Below are 22,544 nucleotides of genomic sequence, written 5' to 3' on the forward strand. Positions count from 1 at the left end.
GTCCACTTTCCCCCCCTCCTGTCCACTGCCCCCCCCTCCTGTCCACTGCCCCCCCTCCTGTCCATTGTCCCCCCCTCCTGTCCACTGCCCCCCCTCCTGTCCACTGTCCCCCCTCCTGTCCACAGTCTCCCCCTCCTGTCCACTGTCCCCCCTCCTGTCCACTGTCCCCCCCTCCTGTCCACTGTCCCCCCTCCTGTCCACTGTCCCCCCTCCTGTCCACTGTCCCCCCTCCTGTCCACTGTCCCCCCCCTCCTGTCCACTGTCCCCCCCTCCTGTCCACTGTCCCCCCCTCCTGTCCACTGTCCCCCCTCCTGCCCACTGTCCCCCCCTCCTGTCCACTGTCCCCCCCTCCTGTCAACTGTCCCCCCTCCTGTCCACTGTCCCCCCCTCCTGTCCACTGTCCCCACCTCCTGTCCACTGTCCCCCCCTCCTGTCCACTGCCCCCCCTCCTGTCCACTGCCCCCCCTCCTGTCCACTGTCCTGTCCCCCCTCCTGTCCACTGTCCCGTCCCCCCTCCTGTCCACTGTCCCGTCCCCCTCCTGTCCACTGTCCCCTCCTCCTGTCCACTGTCCCTCCCCCCTCCTGTCCACTGCCCCCCCCTCCTGTCCACTGCCCCCCTCCTGTCTACTGTCCCCCCCCTCCTGTCCACTGTCCCCCCCTCCTGTCCCCCTCCTGTCCACTGTGTCCCCCCTCCTGTCCACTGTGTCCCCCCTCCTGTCCACTGTCCTCCCCTTCCCCCCTCCCCTTCCCCACTCCCCTTTCCCCCCTCCCTTTCCCCCCCTCCCCTTTCCCCCCCCCCCTCCCCTTTCCCCCCCCCCTCCCCTTTCCCCCCCCCTCCTCCCCTTTCCCCCCCCTCCCCTTTCTCCCCCCCTCCTCCCCTTTCCCCCTCCCCTTTCCTCCTCCCTCCCCTTTCCTCCTCCCTCCCCTTTCCTCCTCCCTCCCCTTTCCCACCCCTTTCCCCCCTCCCCTTTCCCCCCCCTTTCCCCCCTCCCCTTTCACCCCCTCCCCTTTCACCCCCCTTTCCCCCACTTCCCCCCCCCTCCCCATTCCCCTCCCTTTCCCCCCCTCCCCTTACCCCTCCCTTTCCCCCCATCCCATTTCCCCTCCCTTTCCCCCCCCTCCCCTTTCCCCCCATCCCCTTCGCCCCTCCCTCCCCTTTCCCCCCCCCCTCCTCCTAGCGGGAAATTTAACTCACGGGCAACGCCGGGTCTCTCAGCTAGTATATAAATAAAATAAATACTTGTAATGGCAAAAGGTCTCTGGGTTCATCTTCAATAGACGGTGGCAACCCTGTTAAGTCTAAGGCCCCACTCCCTCAGTCAGCGCGCCCGCACTGCAGACAGGCGGCGCGCTGGTAGACACAGACCACGATATGCGGTCTGAAGGGAGTGGGAGCCGGAGCAGGAGGGGGGCGGGAGTGGGAGGGGGGGGCATGGTTTGAGCGAAGGGACCCGCTACTCCCCCCCTCCCTCCACGGGCTCGAGCTCCCGGGCTGCAGGAGGGAGCTGCTGCTGGAAGGTAAGACACACACACACACACCACCCCCTACCTTGTGTAGGAAGCTGTCTGACAGGTCCCGCTCCCGCCCCCGCCGCTGATAGGCTCATCAGCGCACCACCTGACGCGTCACCGCTCGGGATCACAGTTTTCTTGCATCCCCTGCCGGCTGACGCGTCACAGCGCGTAGTGAGCCGTGCAGCGAGGGGGGACTGGGACCGGCTCAGAAGGATTCCCCTGCTGGTGGGGAACACTCACGCGGCCGCCCGCAGCAGGTCCCAGCCCTAACCCCTTATACCAACTAGTAGTTCTCAAAGGGGGGCTAATACAGTATTGTCAATTTGTCATGCTTGTAATTTGTATAACTAACAAATGATGTCATTATATTTTCTAGTTTTATAAATACGCTATATACAGTACTGTATGATAGTAATAATAAAAATATACACTCATCCAAAATACCAGAGCAATGATAAATTGTGATAATTGTATCTTTTGGGAATTGGCAAATTGTGTATTTTTAGAGGTGTTTTGTGCAATGTTCCTTGTGAAGAGGTTTCCCTGGCGTAATAAAAAAATAAGCATGACTGTTCCACATTATTTGTGTATTTGCTGAATTAAAGGTGCAGTCCTCTGAGTTGAAACAAGCGATTCTCCGCTGTGGTTACCCTCTGGCTCCTGAGATACTTACAGGTGAAAGTAGCACGTTGCAGGCCCCTCCAGGGAAAACAAAATGGCGGATCAAATCTCCTGCTTCACTCTAGCTGAAAGGAAACTGTGACATCATCTGTTACACAGCTTTGTGATGGGGGTGGGGAGGATTTAGGCAGCACCGGCACTACCTTTCCCAGTAACCAGGAGACCCCCGGAGCTGACATTAATGGGGTTCGTCTCTGGAGACCCCCTACTTTCCTCCCATGTGAAACAGAAGAGGGTTGACGTCTGCGGAGCATAGCGCCTTTAATCCAGTTGATTATATTCCCATGGTCGACCATGAGCAATATTAGTGAACAAAACGTTCAACGTATAGTTGGGCTAATATCAAAGAACTATATTACTGGAAATACAGTATGGCAACCATTAAGACTTTGTTACTTAATATTTCCCTGCCTTTCATTTGCCTGTCCTTTCATCTTACCTTTTACAAAAACAATGTGTGTTGCTTGTTTGTACAATAATAATTGGGCTCATAAAGATATGTTTTGTCATGTATTTATACTCTGTTCTTTACATAAGCGATTTCCCAAATGGACACTGCAGTATATAATATAAAATTACATAAATAGTTGAAATGAATAAAAGCGCTGAATTCTTTTTTGGAAACTGATGTTAAATGTGATGGGAACAGTGGTCACTTGGTGTGTTAATGCCACTGGGCTTTGCTTTAATATGTCATTTGGGTTAGCGGGAAATATGCAGTGTCTATCAGGGGAGGCCAACTCCAGTCCTCAAGGGCCACCAACAGGTCCGTTTCAGCACAAGTTGGTGGCCCTTGAGGACAGGAGTTGGCCACCCCGTGGTAGTCCGTTGGTGTCACAAAAACGGAAAGCCGGAGTTTACGTTTGGCTGCTGTAATGTACTGTGCGGTTTTGCAAGTTGTGCAAAAAGCCAGACACTAAATAAACCAGTGTCCTAAATCCTTCTACCCCTCTCATTCTGGATGTAGGAGGCACAGAAACACATGTCTTAAACCAGTTTGGCTGCAGGTGTTGAAGGAAGGATATTTTACTGCATTTTAGAGTGTAAGCTCTCTGGGGGAGAGGTTTCCTTTCTTATTGTCTGATTTTTGTTTGTGACACTTATTGTGTTATAATTATTTTCATTGTATTTGCCTTTTTTTCTATTGTGCTGCATACACTGGTGGCACTATATAAATAAAAGTATACATACTATAGATACATACTATCTAATGGAAATCCAGCCCAGTTTTTTTATTAGTGTTAATTCCCAAAAGGTTACATTAACTAAACTCTGTAAAATCCAGGCAAATAACGTAACGTTCCTAAAATAGGAACGTCCAATATTTTTCTCAAGTTATCACTTTATTCACTGAGGTCCTCGTATGCAAGAACAGCTGCAGTTGTTCTCATATGCAATGTATTGTACAGTATATAATGTACAGTATAACCCTGCTCACTTAATGTAACCATGTATATATCATAACTCTGTGCCCAGGACATACTTGGAGACGAGAGGTAACTTTCAATGTATTACTTCCTGGTAAAACATTTTATAAATAAATAAAAATAAATCATTTCGTTCGGCACACAAGCAGGATTGTTACAGGTTTATAACAGGGGCGCCAAACGATTGCCAGATTACAGTAGGTAACAATGTATAACTAAATAAAATTAATTGGCATATGGTTAATGTCTCATTTCTGGATAATTTGCGGTCTCCAAATAACGTGATGTTCTTCATGTCTTGGTAGCACACTGATCCAGTCTCTGACATAGGGCGTTGGACCGAGCGAGATACTCTCTCACTTTGGATAAGTTTATCATTGAATTTTTTGGAAGAAGCAGCTTCACTTTGGAGATACAGTACCATTACCCTCTGGCAGATTCAAATGAGAAGTTTATCGCACTAAACAAATGCATAAATAATTCTGAAAAAAATTAATGTATCACTGTTGATGGAAGTAACGCCAGTGTTAAGTACAGTATGACTTAAATACCTTAGCATTATTACCTGGCGTTAACCTTACCCGAGCTTGGTGAATGTGGGATGGATATCATTTAGAATATAAGGAACTAATGTGCCTGTCTTGTCCCATGCCAACCGTTTCAAATGGCGCCATGATTTTCACGGGAGTAAACCCTGGTTAATTTCCCATTGTTTGCTTTCGGGAATAGTGTGTCATGATTAATGCGCGTTAAATTCACGCTAAATAGGATAATGGAGCTTAGTGAATCTGGCACTTAGACATTCCCTCCACAGGGGAATTCCAGAAGACATGACCTTTATGCTGCTATGATGCCATTTAACCCAAGGATAAGGCTTGATGCACTACAATTATGGGGCCCATGCAACTCCTCAATCGCCTGTAGTTTAACCAGGCACTATAGCGGTCGTGATGTAAGAGATGCTATTCACCGATGGCAGAAGACACAAGCACAGTTCTCTTTGCAGTAATCTGTCAGTTTCACTTTAATGCTTGTAGATGGACCACATACAGTACATCGTGCTGAGGTGTCTGCCACTGAATTTGTAACACGCCCATCATTAAGCTGCCTTTCTGTTCATGTGGCTCTCCTCTCTGCCTGCATATGTGACATGAGAAAATAAATGTTGACTAAAGACGAACATTCCAAAACCAATATGTATGTTGCCATCGGTAATGGATGGGGAGCCAGACACAGGTGCACGTCTGCTGGAGTACATCCCATTTGTTCTTTTCGTGTTAAGATTAACATTAGTTATACAATGTTTCATTCATCAGCACCCCATGAGTATAGAGTGATACAATGTTAAATAGCTGGGGTGGCCAACCATAGTCCTCAATGGCCACCAGCAGGTTAGGTTTTAAGGTTATCCCTGCTTCAGCATAGGTGGCTCAATCGTTGACTGAACCACCGATTGACCCACCTGTGCTGAAACAGGGATATCCTTAAAACCTGACCTCTTGATGGCCATTGATGATTGGAGTTTGCCACCCATGTTACATAGTCTCTCATGATTAAGTTCATTTGGTTAATGTCCTCAATTTACACACCACTAAAAGAACTTTCTGCAAGAAATCCTGAGTTTTAAGAAGGCCTGTTTGTCTGTGTTGAGGCATTCTATGATCTGCCTTAGTTTGTCAATATTTGCCAGTTAGGTTGGCAATCAAACTGTAATAGCAGATTCCGTATGCATGGTTTAACAGTTGCCTAAATCTCATTTGCTTTGTAATTTCACATTTACAGCTATTCTTGCAAAGGGAAATTAGAAATCAATGAAGTTATTTCCAAACTTATGCCAATGTTCTGTTAGAAAAATAAATGGATTTGAGAAAAATGTTCAGCACAGTTGAATGGGAATGTGCAGATGTTTTGGTTCCATGGGCAGTATTCTGCTAACAGATACAGATGTGAAACGATCCAAAATGCGTTTACAAAATGAAGCGTTTGTTTCCAAATCGTATTCCATGTGAAACGTTTCACCGTGCCTTAAAGGGCTGATACGCTGCCAAATGAGAATGTTTTCAGTGGCGTGTCGCCAGTCAGTGAGCGTAACATGGTGTGTGCCCTAGTTAGTCTCCGCATTAAGCAATGCAAGTGAATATACTGTAGAGTAGCAATTTTATAGAATTTCACAAATTGGCATATTCAATGAAACTGCCATGCACATCGACTTCAAGCCGACGAATCACCTGCACACCCTGACTAAGCCGCGGCTTATTTTTGCATGATGCATGAACTCATGCAAAGGTTTTCCACATCTCTACTACTACTACTACTAACTACTACATTTACTTTGGTAGTGGATAGGGAAATTCAGCAAGCCAATTCAAGTGAAATCAAGGTGTCTAAGAATATGGCTAAATATTCTAAATAATGGTTACCACTTTAGATGTAAGGTGTGATGAATGTGAAAAGATTGATAATCTTCCCACATTGGTCTGGAGTAGGATGACAGAGGTGTATGGGTGACATGGTAGATAATAGGCATCATTCTCTTATTAAAGATGGCTTAAATATCTATACCATACCAAAATCGTACAGCACAGGGAGGGGCAACTGTCATACACAAACGTAGCATTCTGTATTTGTACGTATTCTTCATGTAAGTACTAAAATGTATGTCATGACGCCAGCAAACACAGAATGTGCCACTAAACAGATAGCTCAGTGGTTTCCAAACTTTTTTTTAGTTAAGAATCTATAATTATATTGTTAAACTCTTCAGAACCCCAACCCTCTGTAATAGCATGTCTGAGATCAGATGCCTTGTAAGGAATCCCAACCCTCTCTAAAAGCATGTCTGAGATCAGATGCTTTGTAAGGAACCCCAACCCTCTCTAATAGCGCGTCTGAGATCAGATGCATTGTAAGGAACCCCAACCCCCTTTAATAGCGCGTCTGAGATCAGATGCATTGGACATTGTTCTGTACTTGATACAATTTTGAAATGACTAGTTAGTTGCAGGGAACTCTTTGGGGATGCCCAGGGAACCCAAGGGTTGAAAAACACTGTTTCAAGCTCACTGTGGGCATTTCATTAGAGAATATTCATTTTAGCTGGGGAAATGTACAATAACCCAGACATGAAATCCTCATGGATCAAAATTGTGCATTCACGCAAAATGTTTTCACAATGAATATTTTAAATCACCTTTACCAACATGTCTTAAATGCGCAAAAATACACACTCTCCTAGGGGGGGCCCATTTATTGACTGCCGGTACGAGTAATCATGCCCATTCTGGCGTTAACTTCCATATTGACTTCAGTGGGAGTTAACACCGAAATGGGTGTGATAACACATACTGTATCGGCCCTCTATAAATGTGCCCCACAGATCTCATTGTATTGTATGTCTTTATTTATATAGCGCCATTAATGTACATAGCGCTACACAGTAGTAATACACGTGGAAATCAAATAAATAATGGTGTGTCCTAGACACTGCATCTTGATCCTGAGGCAGTGAAAAGTGGCCTTGATGAGGTGTATATTTATACTGCATACAGGCATACCCCGGTTTAAGGACACTCACTTTAAGTACACTCGCGAGTAAGTACATGTCGCCCAATAGGCAAACGGCAGCTCACGCATGCACCTGGCAGCACGTCCTGAACAGCAATACCTGCTCCCTACCTGTACCGAAGTTGTGCGCAAGCAGGGAGACTATAGAGCCTGTTACACATGTGTTATTTACATCAGTTATGCACGTATGTGACGATAGCAGTACAGTACATGCATCGATCCGTGGGAAAAGGTAGTGCTTCACTTTAAGTACATTTTCACTTTACATACATGCTCCGGTCCCATTGCGTACATTAATGCGGGGTATGCCTGTATTTACACTAAAAGACCAGAAAGAATTACCTCTGTGCCAGGACATACTTGAAAACGAGAGCTAACTCTAAATGTATTACTTCCTGAAACAACGTTTTATAAATAAATAATGATGCTTTATTCAGTATGTTGGTCTTGCTTTATTTGCATGAATGAAATGGGTCCTGACATATATTTTGATGGACCAGCTTCTCTACTTCCTTAAAATAAGTGTCCGAGTTGAGTCAAAATTATATCAAACACAGCTGACCTGGAAGACCTTGGCAAAACCAACAGTGGGCCTCATGCAGAGAGCATCGTTATTTCAAAACTCGCCATTTTTTGTTCAATTTCGCGCAGAAAACGGCAGAAAATGGCGAGTTACGAAAAACGCGCCAATTTTTTTTTCTATGTCTAAAACTCACCTTGCGGCTGGCGAGAACCTCCATCTCGCCATTTTTAAAACTCTCCGAATGCAGAGAGGTGCGAACGGCATGTAGCGGCTGTTCGCGCCAAAAAATGGCGCGATTCTCGCATTTTTGCCGCGCCAGGAAAAGATGGCAAGATGGCGCTCGCCGCCTATAGTAAAGGGGAAAAAAAAGGCGCGAATTTGTTTTTACACGTTTCTGAAGCGCGCATCTCGCCAATTTAAACTCGCCACACGCATCCATGTTAAACATAGCAGAATTCGCACTTTTCTGCATATGGAGAATAAAACTCTCCAAAAAAGCTACTTTTTATGAAATTCGCCAATTTTAAAATTCTATGCTCTCTGCATGAGGCCCTTTATATGAAAGGTTCTTAGCATTTTCCCACCATTAGATCACTTTTGAACTTAAAAGGTACATTTAAAGTCTGGGAAGTATTTCACACAATTAGTTGAAGTATTTGCATCTCTGTTCTCCTATTTTCGTACTCTACCTAATTCATACACATCTGATGTCCGACATAGAAATATTGAAACCAGTGTTTTTTAATGTCAGTGTCTTTTTTTATTAAACCAGTCTTGGAGTGGTACACAGTAAAATGGTTGAACTGGCTTTTTGATTAGTATAACTGTTCAATTTATTATAATACATTAAATTAGGCATCAAAAAATGAAAGATTTCCAAAGTCAAACAAAAAATGTTTTAATACTGTATCTTAGCAAGAACATTTTAACAAAGAAGTTATACTTTAACTTAATATGGTACAACAGAGAAACCATACTTAAATGTTTCCATTATCTAACACTACTGTAAGTTCATTTCTTTTAAAAGACCAAATGCTGGAGTGAACATAAAAAGGCATCTTAACCCTCGGTATCCAGCTGCCTTGGTGTATTTCACACTCTTCATTTGGTCACCTAATGAAAGTATAGTTTTTACAGCATTGTTTTAAAAAATTTACACACATTTCCTTTTTAAAACGTAATATATATATTGAGTATCCGCTTCAGTAAACAAAGCTAAATTTATAAACACAATTATACTGTTCCGTGATGTGTGGTTTCAGCAATAAAGGTTTTTCCGTTTCAGTCACAAGCAGAGCTAGAAATGCCTTGGTTGAGTCTTATTATCATTGTGCCGTAGCTATACAGTAAAAGCAATTTCCGGTTAACAAAAAATGGGCAACTCTCTTAGATGTGCTTAAAAATGTCAACATTTCTATAATCTGGGATCTAAAAACTATCAGTTTCATCTGGGTTGGCTTGGTATGGAAACCTCGTGGGAAATCTTACAGTATTTCTCTTATGACGCAGCAGTTGTTGATGCAGCAACTGCTCAGAAAAGTCCTTCAAGTTTCATGCTTCGATTCATATTCTTCGCTCCATACTGAAGGCATCGAAGGCTGGAAGAGACTCCTTTCATGGACAGTGTAATCTTCAGACCACAATCTCTCGTAGCTCAGTCCTTCAGTACATTATAGGAGGCTTTATGTATGTCCTATTTTCTACCAAAAGAAAGAAAAACATTTAAGTAATTTGCCGTTCAAACAGTAACTTAAGCCAACATTAATTTCTGGCTTAGATTTGGGTGCACAAGAGACTTGATGCTCATCATGATCCTGAATAGGTTTCTACTGTACATGTGCATTGTTCAGTACAACAGAGCTGCTCAGAGAGAATTCACATGCTTTCTACAGTGATCATTTCTGCTTTATTGTGCGCTCTGGAGATACTGAATCTGCTTGTAAAGTCATAGCGGCCTATTCTCGTAGCTTCAAAGGTTGTCGAACCGTTTGTAAAGTGCCCTTTCTGATGGGATGGGCATGCTTTGCTATTCTGTAACCCCTCTCGCAAGTCCAATCCGTGTCTAAAATACTTTTCTAGAAGCGGTTTCACTCCGGCTCTGCCAATCTAATTACATTTTTTGACAACAACTGCGATTCTCGTCGCTCCGTTATGCAAACCGCTTCTAAAAACTCGCCCTTTTTTCACCCTACCTAAAGGGTGGTGAGATTGGTATTCTGAGAGTTACATCCCGAGACTGAAATATGGGTTTGACTGAGAGAGCAAAATCCATAAATCAGACCGGGGATGGAGTTAGCACCTCAGGTCATTCCGCTTCTAACGCGCGTACAATCGGCGGTTTGGCTGTTAAACGGCGCAGTTTTGGTACTTTTTTTTTAAACACGGTTTAGAAGAAGCCGTTTGCAAAAGAGAATTGGGGGGTTTTTTCCTCACATTTCATTCCGCTACCTCTGAACATGCCGAACGGCTCGGATTGGCAATGGCAACTTCACGGGCTACTAGAATAACGCCATAGCCCTGACCACTTTCAATATGGATGCCGCTTTTTCTCAAGGAAGTAGTAGAAATTAATATTACATGATTTCTAGGAAAACTTGGGAAGAGAGATACGAATAAAGTATATTCTGTCTTTTACGAAGAACAAATGGGGGGGGGAGGGAACTGAAACGAGGGGGTAAAGTATATCGATAATAATAAAAACATAATCAAAATAACTAAACCCCAAGTCTAGCAGCTTGATAATTAAACTACTAAAACCCCAACACACATCTCAATAAACACTGATAGCAGTGCAAGTCACTTAACTATTTGCTCCAACTAAGAATAACCCAACAAGGCCCTGGATGAAGACTCCTCCTGTTGTCTCATGTAGTTACAAACACATCTTTTAATTTAGGGTGTGTCTGTCCGCTCCCAATTATGGGATGTGACACGAAAGTATTATTAGTGTGAGTTGTTGGTCTGTATTGTGATGCACGCATTCACTTGTGTAGTGGTTTCCAATTCACAACCAACACCCAGCTCACAAATCGGATAAAAAAATCTCAAAGAACGGTATTCAATAACCACACACATGATATGATTGCCTCTATCCTGAAGAAAGGTGGAGATGGATCCTAAGTCCATAACTCACTAGACCAGCGCTGGGTATATGGGACCGTTAGTGTCACAGGGTCCGCAAGGCAGATGTCAACTAAACATTGGAACGTTGGAATTTTGAGATGACTTAAACAGTGTGTATATATATATATATAACAAAAAGAAGACTCCGCGCGGCTCCCATAGTATAAGACTGTATAAATGGTTTAATAATGCTGCTAGATTACGGACACTTACAATAGATAGACTAGTAATAGCAGTGGTTAAAAAGATCTTGACACATCACCCGCAGGACCATCCGTTTGCCGATCCACGTGCAGTATGTCTACCAGACTCCCGTTGCGGACGCCAGGAGAGTGCGCGCGCACTCAATCTCTTCCTGGTATTCAAATCTCGCGTCCGCAACGGGAGTCTGATATGCTTTGCTGTGGAGGGTATTTGTCACTTTTTTTACTCACCATAACTTAACTAAGTATGGTAAACCCCATCCTCATTGCTTCATTGCATAGCCAGTTAACCAACCCCACACTGAGGAGACCCATTAAGGTCGAAACAGCTGTCAGTGGGTGGGTTTTCTGGCTATGCATCTTAACCCTGGCTGTGCTCAAAGCTGTGACCATGCAGCAAGCTTAAGCCTATAGGGAACCATGTTTAATATGGTTTTTGAAGCAAAAAGTGGCACTGTGTGCTCATTTGCATGTCATTTCCCAGAATTCCCTATATATATATATATATATATATATATATATATATATATATATATATATATATATATATATATCACACACTGAGAAAACAACTGAAGATTTTGTGGTTAATATATGTTATAAATACCTGACCGTATTAAAAATGTATAAAAGTATTTGGCTAACAAAAGGGTCACTTGACTTTGACCAGGGAGATAGCCTTGGGCCAGCCAGGAAGAGGCTAACTAACCTAGACTTGGTAGGAAGGAAGAGCAAAGAGTGAATGGGCCCAGGGGACAGGTATACAATAGGTTTAATTAGAGTTTGTGCTTAAAAAGGGGTTCCGGTAGCTGGAACTCACCTTTTCTTCCAGCAGCATCCCACCCTCCCTCCCCTCTTATAGCTTGGGTCAGTTGGGGTTTGCTTCTATTATGTTGATTTGTTATGTAATATAAAAGAGAGAAGAAAATGAAATAAGTGTATATATAGTCTATAGAGAAAGAGACATAGGGACTTATGCAGAGAGGTACGGTAAGGTATAATTAGGCAGGTTTGCGCCAAAATTTTCTGCTTTGTAAGAGATAGTGGCGAGAATGTGGCGGGGCTATTCAAATTCGCCAGATGTGTGGCGAGAAGCGTGATCTCGCCACTATGTAATAACGCAAGATTCCAGTAGCTCCGATGCGCATGAACGCGCCAATCGAAGCTACTATATGGAGCGTTTAGTTGAAATTTTGCCCGCCAACAAAAGTTGGCTGTATTGTGGGCTAATACCGCGTGGCTCAGAATGGCGAGTTTCACGCCAAGTGAAACTCGCCTAATTACCCATTTCCTGCACTCCGCGCTACCGGAGTGCCCTGCATACCATCACAATATATTCCTATCCTGTGGCGAATTTAATAAGTACCTCTCTGCATAAGCCCCATTATCTGAATTAGATTGTCACAGCAGTATTCCCAGGTGTGTTGAGGGAGGGCTTGCATGTTCCCCATTGGTTAGGTTCGGTGTCCCCATTCTGGTTCGGCTGCTGGCACACTATCTGTGGGCTCTGGTAGGGTGTAGTATGGACTGGCAATGCCACTAGTATATATTATATTTGATTGTATTGCTGTGGCCGTTTCTTCCCAATATGTGTGCTATAGTTTATTGGGCTGGGTGTTGGGGTTTGATTCCGGTTTGAGGGCGAAGGAACGGCCTCCAGAGAGCTGCAGCTTTACACTTAACACAGCAGTTAAATGGTTAACAAGTCCCAAGTATTACTGCCTTGACTCCCTCCCTCTCTTTGTAATTGATGGTGAAACAGTAGAACCCGTTATCTGATATAAAGTGTGCGAGGAACATTACACACCTGTGCATCACAGGGAATGTTATTTATATTTAGTAGCATTCTATCAATTGTGAAAGTCAGTGCAGTATCATTCTGTGTCAACAAACAGATGATATATAGATAATGTCCAAGATAATGATCATACTTTTAAAGCTGCGAACTGATAAACACACCTATTACTGGTCATATAATCAATGGACAGACCCTTCCAATCACATTCGTTTTTGCTCAATCTGTTTTTACACTTTAGGATTAATTTAGCCAGCCTTATCCCCAGAAATGCTGAGTGATAGCAATTAGCTTGACTTCGTGTTCCTGCAACACTGTAAAATGTAAAAAAAATCAACTGGTCTGCTGTAAATTGCAGCCAAGAAGAGGTTAATACCCCCCAGTGGATTGTCAAGATGATGGCAAATTAAAATCTGGTGTAGCATTGTGTATAATGCCGACATCTATCCTATTCCTGTTTTACATATGCCAATACTGAATGCATCATAAACAAATGACCAATATTGACCTGCTAAGTGACACTGATCCTTGGAGCAATTTCAAAGTTTGCCACATTTCAATTTGAAATGCATTTCAGCCATAATATGAGTGATTTATCATTTAGCCGTAGCTGTCAAAGTAAACTCCGAGATAAAACGAAAACATCTGGAAACATAAACAAAGGAGCGCGGTGGCTGAATTTTAATCCAAACCCTGCATGCTCACTTCATTAGGAGCAGGAAGAAGCTAATTAGTAGCTGTATGGTTCATGTTTTAAGAGCGCTTGTACTTCAGCTGCAAACAAAGATGGTCTAACATGTATTCTGGATATAAACAAGACTAGGGACTGGAAGTGTTTGGGAGCCTGGGAGCAAAACAAATGCAGGGGTCTTGAAAAATGTTTGGTACAATATAAGCGATGTGGTGGAATGCAGTTTGGGATGTCACACAGTAGCAGTTCAAATGCATTATAAGTTCTGAAAAATACAATAACACTGCAATATGGCCTGATGGTGGACTCTATCCCACTTAAAGCAGCCGTTCAAGCAATATCCAACATGTGTGTTTTTTTTTTAAATAAATCGGTTCTGTACTATGAAAAAATACTTGTAGCATTTAAAAAACGACAATTTGTATATACATTTTTAATGTATTCTAATGTAACAAGCATTTTTTGTTTCTGTAGTAACCATTTACAAAGTCACATCCCCTTTCTCTTCTGAAACAGCAAAGAATGAGAAATGAATCTCTAAATGGTGCTTCAAATATCCAAGTTTAAGTGGTAGCAATATAGCTTAAGAGTCCAGGACACTATATGTATGCACTGAAGGAGATGTGAAAGGGTATAAAGCTCACAATAAAAGCCTAACAAGGACAAGTATACAGGAGACACCACTCAAAGTGAATGCAGGGAAGAGCCCATAGATAAAAGAACTCCCCCTATAAACACCATAAAGAGGGGTAATCAACTCATCCATAGGCTGGAGCCCTGCAAAATACCTCTGTAATCACAAAAAACATGAATAATCGATCCGTGGGAATAAACATAATTTTACTCACAATGTTGTATCTGTGCTGTTCCTGGAAGTCGCGTGCATCCGTCCGGTAAGTACAAGGTAAGGCAAGAAAAAATGGTAGAGCACGGCTGCAAATAGGGCTGGAGGCTGATTGCATCTTTAATAAAGCATTTTTACCTTTGCTTAGTAGCAGCTGCTACAAAGGAGGTCCTCTGACGCGTTTCACGCCTAAATGGCGCTTTATCAAAGAGGACCTCCTTTGCAGCAGCTGCTACTATGCATCTTTAATAAAGCATTTTTACCTTTGCTATCAGCCTCCAGCCCTATTTGCAGCAGTGCACTACCTTTTTGTCTTGCCTCTTCTGAAACAGGCTCTGGCACACCCCTTTTTGAGCCCTGCCCTCTCTCTAGCAGTGCACCAATTGTATCTAGTAACTGCCTGGTCACATGATCTTCCACACAGAACTTTGCATCTTGGGTACTCTTCTGCTGCACTAACAGAAATTTAGTGAACCCCTGAGTCGAATTTTCGATGATTGATCAAAGGAGAACGGATCGATCGGCAACTTAGCTAATCACTTGTCAGTCTGTAGATTGTATTGATGCACATATTGAATGGATTTTTTTTCTTTAACGGCAGCTTGAACTGCAGCTTTAAAATGGGAAACAAAATGTAGAGGAACTGAGGACCTAATTAAATGGCTGCCGTATCACATCAGCATAAATTCTATATAAATGTCAATCTACGAAGTAAATTATATCACCATAAGTCTCCTGATCTATAGAAAGGACAGCAACCATCTTTTTAGCTTTGTAAACAATGCTCAATTTGTGCATGTACATATAATTTCATATATGTGGAATTGACCGTTGGGCCTGGCGTCCCCGTGGGTATATCCAGCCAAACAACTTCCATGGATCTTTTTAAAGTGAAGTTTTCCGTGGAAGTCGCCTATACCCATCAGTGGCGGAAAGTCAGTAAAAGTACAGTATATGCAAAATTAAACACTGTATGTGAATCATATATCTTACATTTTGTTCTAGTTTGAGGGAAGGTGGACTTGTCCGTATGTAATATATCCAGTATGAGATGTGCAAAACTAGCTAATATTGCTCTTTCACTGCTCGATAACATGAAGCACAATCGTCAGAATCGGTGTTCTTTCCATTCAGCGTTAATACAAGTCAGAGAGAGCCTCAAAATGTACAAATACTGCATATGCATATATTTATATTTCATTGTTTTGGAGGTTTGTAGCTTGTGTTCTTTGTAAAGTCATTGTGATGCCGTAAGTCGTTAAACAGAGACACAGTAAGTAGTTGGTGTGCGTGACGGCAGCAGGGAAATGCAAAGGAAACTCCTTTATCACAGATATACAAACAAGCAAAGCCGATACTCTGAAGGTGATTGAATATTTGTACTGATGCCAACTATACAGATTGGGTGAATAATGTGTTCACCCAATCGGCGGGCGTGCCCTTTAAACTCTGTGCGTGCCAGGGAGGCCGTGGCACCTCTGACACAATGCGATCAAGTGACCTCTCCTCGGAGACTTCACGTTATCGCGGTGTCACTGATGACATAAACAGAAGAGAGTCCTGCTACGGCGTGCTCCCCTGCCTGCCACATCACGTGATCATGTGTGCTCCCCTGCCTGCCACATCACGTGATGACGGTATGCTCCCCTGCCTGCCACATCACGTGATGACGGTATGCTCCCCTGCCTGCCACATCACGTGATGACGGTATGCTCCCCTGCCTGCCACATCACGTGATCACGGTGTGCTCCCCTGCCTGCCACATCACGTGATCACGGCGTGCTCCCCTGCCTGCCACATCACGTGATGACGGTATGCTCCCCTGCCTGCCACATCACGTGATCACGGTGTGCTCCCCTGCCTGCCACATCACGTGATCACGGTGCGCTCATCTTCCGCTCCCCTGGCTGCCAGATCACTCTTAGCGCTCCACATTGTGCAGAACGGGCTATCCCCCCAGAACAAATGAGCTTAAGAATCATAGCATAGTTATTACGTCATGGGACCCCATAGCTGCCAGACCCCTGAAGTGGCAGCTACAGTACCTCCCCTATGGGACCTCCCCTATGGGACGTTTATCATGTTAGGGAAAATAAATTCAATTAACGACAAATATGCTTACACCCAAATCATATATTTCCCTTTTACAATCTGCAGTCAAATACATTTAAAGTACAGGTCCAATCCTGTAAACAAATGTTAGTTGTACCTTTACACTATAGCCCAGGGGCGGCCAACTCCAGTCCTCAAGGGCCACCAACAGGTCAGGTTTTAAGGATATCCTGGCTTCAGCACAGGTGGTGCAGTCAACAAATGAGCCACCTCTGCTGACACAGGGTTATCTTGAAAACCTGACCTGTTGGTGGCCCTTGAGGACTGAAGTTGCACCCCCCCCCCCGCCTTAGTCATATTCAGAACTAGATCTTCCTCCCGGTATTTTGTTTACTTGCCAAAAATTGTAGCAAGGGTTGCCAGGTGTCCAGTATTGAACCGGACTGTCCTATATTTGGACCCTCTGTCCAGTAAAACATGAGGTAATACTGGACATGTATTAGAAATAAGATGATGATGATATGGGTGGGGGAAAAGATGGTGATGGGGGGTGCTAGTGTCAGTGTAAAGTTTTCATTAATATTAAAGTTAAAACATTAAAAATAACATTTTAAAATAGTTGTTTGAAATTTATATGTAGTGCCTTTTTCGACCAGTATTTCTCGCCATTTGCCTGTATGACTGCAGGTATATTTTTTATGTATGTCATTTTTTTTTCTGCCACCCCACCGACTTTTCTCGAGCGCTTCGTACCTTTCACTATTATGTCCGGTGTTTTTGAATAAGACACCCTACTGCGGCAGGAAATCTTCAAGAGAACAAAGGTTGTTTGTTTTAATTTAGTTTTCGGATTATTTCTTCTGCACATAATGAGGAGATTGGCAAAATGAAGCCGAACTTTTCATTGCTATGTTTCGCTGTGTAATTAATTCTAAAGCTTAGCACTGTTTGGTGGACCTGGCCTACGTGAATACAGCAGAGCAATAATGGGTGACCTAAATTCTTCATTGTCCCCTCCTTTGTTAATGCATAAAACAAACAATCTTGATTATGACTACACAGTAAAGTCCTTATGAATATTATACAGGCAGACAAATACTATGGATAAAGCACAACTATAGACCTGCTCCTAACTTAATGTCATACAACACTCCCCAAATACAGATTCACTTTGTGTTGTTGTGAGCAAAGTTAATGGATGCGGATTAAATGCGGCCCTGATCTAAGCTACTAGTCATTTCTTACACGCCGATACATCCTTTAATCCTTTAAATAAGGTGGAGAAGGGATTTCATGGATCAGTGTTTTTACTTTATTGCAACTCTAATAAGTAATGCAATATTTGTTGCAGTGGGAATTGACCTTTCCAATGTATTGAAAGTCCAGAAATTTTAATAGAAATTTGTTTTTTTGCAGCTGGATAGAAAACACAAGTCAAACCTAAACGGCCAACGCAGGAATGTGGCCTCCATTTCAGATGCATGCTCAGCTATTTGGGAGCACGCTCTTATAGTGCGAAGGAGGAACATGTTTCCCACTCTAAGGTCTCGGGCATGGTGAGCGCTTATGCGCTGACCCGTGCTGAGGCGCGCTGCTGCTCAGCACTGAGCCCCTGCAGCCGCAATGAGAGCGGCTTTAGCAGGGGCTCGCGCACGCGTCAGCACACTTGGGGAAGCGTGTGTCTAATGGAGTCTTGAGATTTTCTTGCTTGCCGGAGCGCAGGGCTGGTCGCGTGAGCGGTTCGCCCAATGAGGGCGAACCAGCTCCGTGACGTCACTGGCCCACCCCCAGACACGCCCCCGACTCGCCCCTGACGGCGCGCTGTGTAAGGCCAGGGAAAGCACCGCTTTCCCTGAGCCTCAGCACGGATGAAAGCACTATGTCCCAGGCCTAAGGGGTAAATTCTACCTACACCGAAGTTGCCGTTCTAGTCATATTCGGCAGAAAATCGTCATTGACTTCAGTGGTTTTGGAGAATATAGAATTTCCCCCTTAGGCTACGCTTGTAGCGCAGGCGACGGTGACGTCAGGCTGCGGTCGCTGGAAAAAACAAATTGAGATGACTTCCAGTGATCGCGACGGCGGCAATGCATTTGTTTTGACACAACATCGCATTGCTGTCGCCGGCACTATAAGCACAGCCTTAGAAGGTGTATAAAATCCTAAGCACAGAAACTGCAATGGGCTAATGCAGGGGTGGATAACTCCAGTTCTCAAGGGCCACCCACAGATCTGGTTTAAGGATATCCCTGCTTCAGCAAAGGTGGTGCAGTCAATGACTGAGCCACCTGTGCTGAAGCAGGGATATCCTGAAAACCTGACCTCCTGGTGGCCCTTGAGGACTGGAGTTGGCCACCCCTGTGCTAATGTGTGTTACAGAGCGATCCTAACTGTTAAGAGGATATTATTTTAATGTATGATATTATTTTAATGTATGGGACACGCGGTCTTTAGAAATAGAAAATGCAGAATAAACTTGCGCCTCAGTTGAGAAGTACACTATGCAGATCTACACAGGAAACGTTTTCGGTATAAGTACTGTAAATGTTTTTGCCATTGTTTAGGAAATGACAGCAGCGGGACTACCGCCGGTTCGGCTACACTAGACCCACGACTATCCAGGGGCCCATTCTCCCATGCACCAGAACAATGTTCCGGCACGTGTCCCATTCTCTCTCTTCCCCTCCCCCATGGCCCAACCTTTCTTCACCCGGGCGCCAGAGTGGAAGTGGCCAAACCAGGCTGTCCAAACACAGAAGCTAGGCCCCACCGCAAGTCGGGGGCCAACGTCCACAATCACTGCTTGGGTGGGCTCCCTCCGCCTTCACCTGGTAAGGCCCTGCCCCACCAGGAGAGGCCCCACTCCACTAGGTAGGGCCCTGCGCTACCGGTTACGGCCTTGCCCCACTGTTTAAGGCCCCAGCGGGTAAAGTCCCGGGGGGAAGAGGAGAGGGGGCACCTGCTGCAAAGTTAATATTCATTTCTCAAAGTATTTATTTGTTGAATTTAGAGTATGTATGTAAACAGTTAGGGGTCTATTTGTGCAAATTCTCACGGTTGCACAAAGAGCACCGTACTTATCACCGAAAATGAATCCTATTGAATGCAATCGCAGGTTCTCTTTTGATAAATCTGGTACAATTATTTTGCCGCGCTTAACCCCGAAGAGGTCTCCCTCACATTAAAAGTATTTGTTTATTGCCGTTTGGTTTTCAGACTAAAATAATTGTGCTACAGCTACAAGAAATGCCGAAATAATATGGCAAACGGCAACATTTATCATGTTTCATTTATTAAGAAAGTAAACAAATTTAGCTTGAAAATTTGGCTTCCGCAGCATTGCCAAATTTCTATTATTTATGAAGTGAAGATGTCAAAAGTTACAGGATTTCCTTATTTAAGATTTCCATTTCTCCTAATTTAAGAATTTAAAACTATAATCTACTTGTTCGATAAAAGAGTGATGAGGAAATGAATGTGACCAAAGCAGTAGCCAATCGCAGAACATTAATTCGCATCTCTGACATGAGTGGTACCTGTCAATTGAAGCGGAATCAGAACTCGACTCAATATCAATTGTCTCCAGTTCAATCGTTCTACAATAACATGCTGTATCTGTACTGCTCAGATATTGTGTACAGAGTCATTTATAAGACATGATTGTATCTCCAGTCTTAAGCAATGGAATATATAATTGTAAAATCAATGTTAATAGAACAGGCAAAGTCTAAAACAGAAAGTATAGCCAATGAATGTGATGTTATCGAGAGATTGAATCTAGTTCTTGTTCACCGCGTCACTAGCAATAGATAGTATTGATGATGAGAATGCCTTGGCTTCACATCCAGAAAGCAATATTTATAAAGCGTGTAATTACTGGAGCTGCCCGTGTAGCCCAGTGGCAGATGAATTCTGTTTACAAGCCCAAGGAGAATATGTACTGTGCCTAGCACCCCAAACGGCGTTTTTGATGCAAAATTGGCGCAAGGAAATCTCATTTGCGATCGTTCTTGTGTGCTAACATGACATTTTACCACTTACTCCACTAGCGTAAAAACAAACTGTTTTTCATTGTTTTGGGTGCACAGAAACGGACTGTTCTAGGCGTACACATGTAAATTTAATTTACCAAGAAAAGCTAGGGATAAGGAGTCATAATCATCAAAAACGTCCGCTAGGTTCATCGTAAAAAGTCTTTGTATTGTAAGCGCAAAATTAAGTTGCTATGTAGCAACCAAACATTTACCTGACGCAGCAAGGATATCTCATTATAGACCCCCTCATGAAGCACGTTGGGGTCACGCCATCCTTTCTGTGCAGGAGTCCGCACATGCCGGAGACGAAAGACCCCACGGGTTTCGCTAAAGTCTCACTGAGGGGAGCCGGCTTTAGGGCATGTTGGATTTCGACGTTCCCTTGTGAATGCTCATTGCTGCTTTTTTCACTGTCAGTGACAGTCGTTACTTTGTAAAATTTGAATAGATATTTGTCCGCCTCTCGCCTGTGCGCTTTTGTTTCTTTTTATATTTCATTGTATAGTTTAAAGCGACAATACATGCGTTTTTTTTGTTTTTTTAAACATAGGTTTGAATCTGGGCGTTTCCGGAGCTGAACCCCATTAATTTCAGCTCTGGGACCTGCTGCTTGCAGAGATGATTACCTCCGTAGGGGTCGCCGGTTGCCACTCGGATAGCAGGGTTAATGTAATGGCGGAGTTTCAAAGTTCCCGCGCCCTGCGGGCCAATAGAAAGCCGTGACGTCATCAGGTTCGGCTTCCTATTGGCCCACGTGATCGGGGGCTTTAAACTTTGCAGAGATACACGGCACCCCGTACTGAGGTAAGTATCTCAGAAAGCGGGGGGTCCCAGGAGCTGAAATCAACTGGGTCCAGCTCAGGAGACCCCCTGCTTCAATACTGTGTAAAAAAAACAAACAAACAAAAAAACACTTGGATTGTTCTTTTAACAAACGATATTCTGCCTCTATCTGTACAGTTTGATTTCCATAATTCAGGTTTCTATCAATTTCACTTGCAGTCCCTTTAATACATTGGCATTGTATTTTCAAACAGTTTAATAGAAGGGGCCATTTGTTCGCTCTAAACAACCTGTAATCTGCCCTGTACAGGTCAACAGTTTTACAAAGTCAACCTTGAATGAATGTTTTCTGTGGATAAGTAGGAACACTCGGAGGTGCCAGTCTGAATAACGAGTCCTGGCACACACAGACATCCACAGCGCAAGAGACTACTTATCCCGGTAAAACAGTTGCATGCAAACGATATACAGGCTTTATAGCATTTTACTGTTCTACGTATGGAAGATTTGTATGAATCTGTGTGCAATAAATGAATTCATTTATTAGGTTTTCCCTCTAATCAAATATTCATTTACGTGGGTTTCGTTCCATTAAAAAGAGTATTATACAAAGGTGAGCAAAACTGTAGATTTAGTTTAAAGCCTAATCTCATTCTCTAGGGGTAATATTGACTATATAAAAACGGTATAAATGATATTCCGTAACACTAAAATATGCTTATGGGCCCCTAGTGCATGTTATGCTGCTTTATAACCTACAGTAAAATGCATGACTGGCTTAATAAGCAAGACATTTAGAGAGTAGAGATCTCGCAAATTATCAGAGAGACGAACATCCTTCAATAATAATAATTCTCCCTTTTGAATACAGATTTCACAAGGAAATGTTTGGTAAATTATTGTGCGCAGTAAAAAGAAGAAATCTGGAAAGCAGATCTCTAAGAGAGGAACGAAAGTGATCCTAAATGTGACGGGCTGGATCCACAACCACCGTTAAATCAGGACTCGCAACACAACGTTATCTAAAACTGCAACGGGGGTTATATTCCCTAATTAAGCATGGTATCATCACAGCTAACTATATGCAAAAACTACGTCCGTACTGCATTCCTTTGGCATGTGCGGAACGCCACGTTGTTGTTGTATAATGTTGCGTTCCCTTCCGGTAACGTGATGTTATGCCGGTTTCGGCGTTACTCTGATCCCTACACCGACATAGGGTTTTTGCTGAAGTGGAGAGGAAAAGACACTGTAAAATTACACTGTTATGTAAATTCCACGAGTTCTGGGATACACCAGGGGTGAGCAA

General features: G+C 43.5%; 1 protein-coding gene across 10 annotated transcripts in view; it reads right to left on the reverse strand.

Moving 5' to 3' along the window:
• Positions 1-8,592: 8,592 nt before the first annotated feature.
• DACH2 (dachshund family transcription factor 2) overlaps positions 8,593-22,544 on the reverse strand; it is a 395,863-nt gene continuing 381,911 nt past the window's right edge. For 8 of the 10 annotated variants that reach the window (XM_075572852.1, XM_075572849.1, XM_075572851.1 and 5 more), the window contains one exon: positions 8,593-9,410. In XM_075572852.1, coding sequence (XP_075428967.1) covers positions 9,373-9,410 — 38 coding nt within the window. In that variant the 3' untranslated portion in view covers positions 8,593-9,372. Of the gene's footprint in view, positions 9,411-11,887; positions 11,922-22,544 lie in introns of those variants that run through there. The other 2 variants (XM_075572845.1, XM_075572844.1) reach the window with 2 other exon arrangements.

The sequence above is a fragment of the Ascaphus truei genome, chromosome 16 (genome assembly GCF_040206685.1).
Source record: "Ascaphus truei isolate aAscTru1 chromosome 16, aAscTru1.hap1, whole genome shotgun sequence".
NCBI classification, from domain to species: Eukaryota; Metazoa; Chordata; class Amphibia; order Anura; family Ascaphidae; genus Ascaphus; species Ascaphus truei.